This window comes from Tupaia chinensis, unplaced genomic scaffold (genome assembly GCF_000334495.1).
Source record: "Tupaia chinensis unplaced genomic scaffold, TupChi_1.0 Scaffold138665_1, whole genome shotgun sequence".
Taxonomy (NCBI): Eukaryota; Metazoa; Chordata; class Mammalia; order Scandentia; family Tupaiidae; genus Tupaia; species Tupaia belangeri.
Genome location: NW_006198557.1, coordinates 81,005 through 81,948, shown reverse-complemented (window position 1 = coordinate 81,948; position 944 = coordinate 81,005). Strand labels below are relative to the sequence as shown.

General features: G+C 73.1%; 1 protein-coding gene across 1 annotated transcript in view; it reads left to right on the top strand.

The window, feature by feature from the left end:
- PRKCSH (PRKCSH beta subunit of glucosidase II) overlaps positions 1 to 944 on the top strand; it is a 15,036-nt gene that overhangs the window by 13,789 nt on the left and 303 nt on the right. Inside the window, exons 13-16 of the mRNA XM_027765555.1 lie at positions 113 to 182; positions 365 to 454; positions 665 to 739; positions 827 to 942. Of these exons, the coding sequence (XP_027621356.1) occupies positions 113 to 182; positions 365 to 454; positions 665 to 739; positions 827 to 942 (351 nt within the window). The remainder of the gene's footprint in view (positions 1 to 112; positions 183 to 364; positions 455 to 664; positions 740 to 826; positions 943 to 944) is intronic.

The window sequence follows — 944 nt, the reverse complement described above, 5'->3', positions numbered from 1 at the left end:
TCCCCGGAACCCGGAGCCGATCAGGCATGGCAGGGCGCGCTCGCGGTGCGGCCCCCATTCCCCGTCCTGGGGGAGAAGGGGCTCCGCCGACGCCCGCCCTGCCCCTCCGCAGCCGCCCAGGAGGCCCGCAGCAGGTTCGAGGAGGCCGAGCGCTCGCTGAAGGAGATGGAGGAGACCATCAGGTACCCCTGGGGCCCGGCTCCCCCGAGGCGGGATGCATTGTCGCCCGGGCTACGGAGCGGGGAGGGCCCCCAGGGGCCGCGCCAGAGCCTCGCGCTGGGTGGCCCTGCACCAGCAGGGCCCTCACGGTGGCCCCGGGGCGGGCCGTGCCACCCGCCGCCCCTGACCTTGGCCTCCCCTGCAGTAACCTGGAGCAAGAGATCTCGTTCGACTTCGGCCCCGAAGGGGAGTTCGCCTACCTGTACAGCCAGTGCTACGAGCTGGCCACCAACGAGTGCGTCCCGGGCCGAGCAGGGCAGGGCTGGGCCGGGCAGGGCGGCACTTCCGGGTGGGGCAGGCTGAGGCTTTGGGTCCCGGAAGCCCAGGGCCAGGCTTAGGGCTGGACCGCGGAGCTGGGAGGCCCGTGCGCGCCCCCTGCAGGCAGGGATGGGGAGGCCAGGCGAGGCTGGGGTCCCAGGGTCCCCTCACAGCCGGGTCCCCGCAGGTACGTCTACCGGCTCTGCCCCTTCAAGCTGGTCTCGCAGAAACCCAAGCTGGGCGGCTCCCCCACCAACCTCGGGTGAGTGGGCGCTGGCTGGACCCCCTTCCCTGCGCCCTCACACCTGCCCCGCTGCCGCTCGGCCCTGAGCACCCGCGTCTCCCGCAGCACCTGGGGCTCCTGGGCTGGCCCCGAGCATGACAAGTTCAGCGCCATGAAGTATGAGCAGGGCACTGGCTGCTGGCAGGGCCCCAACCGCTCCACCACGGTGAGTGCGGGGACCGGT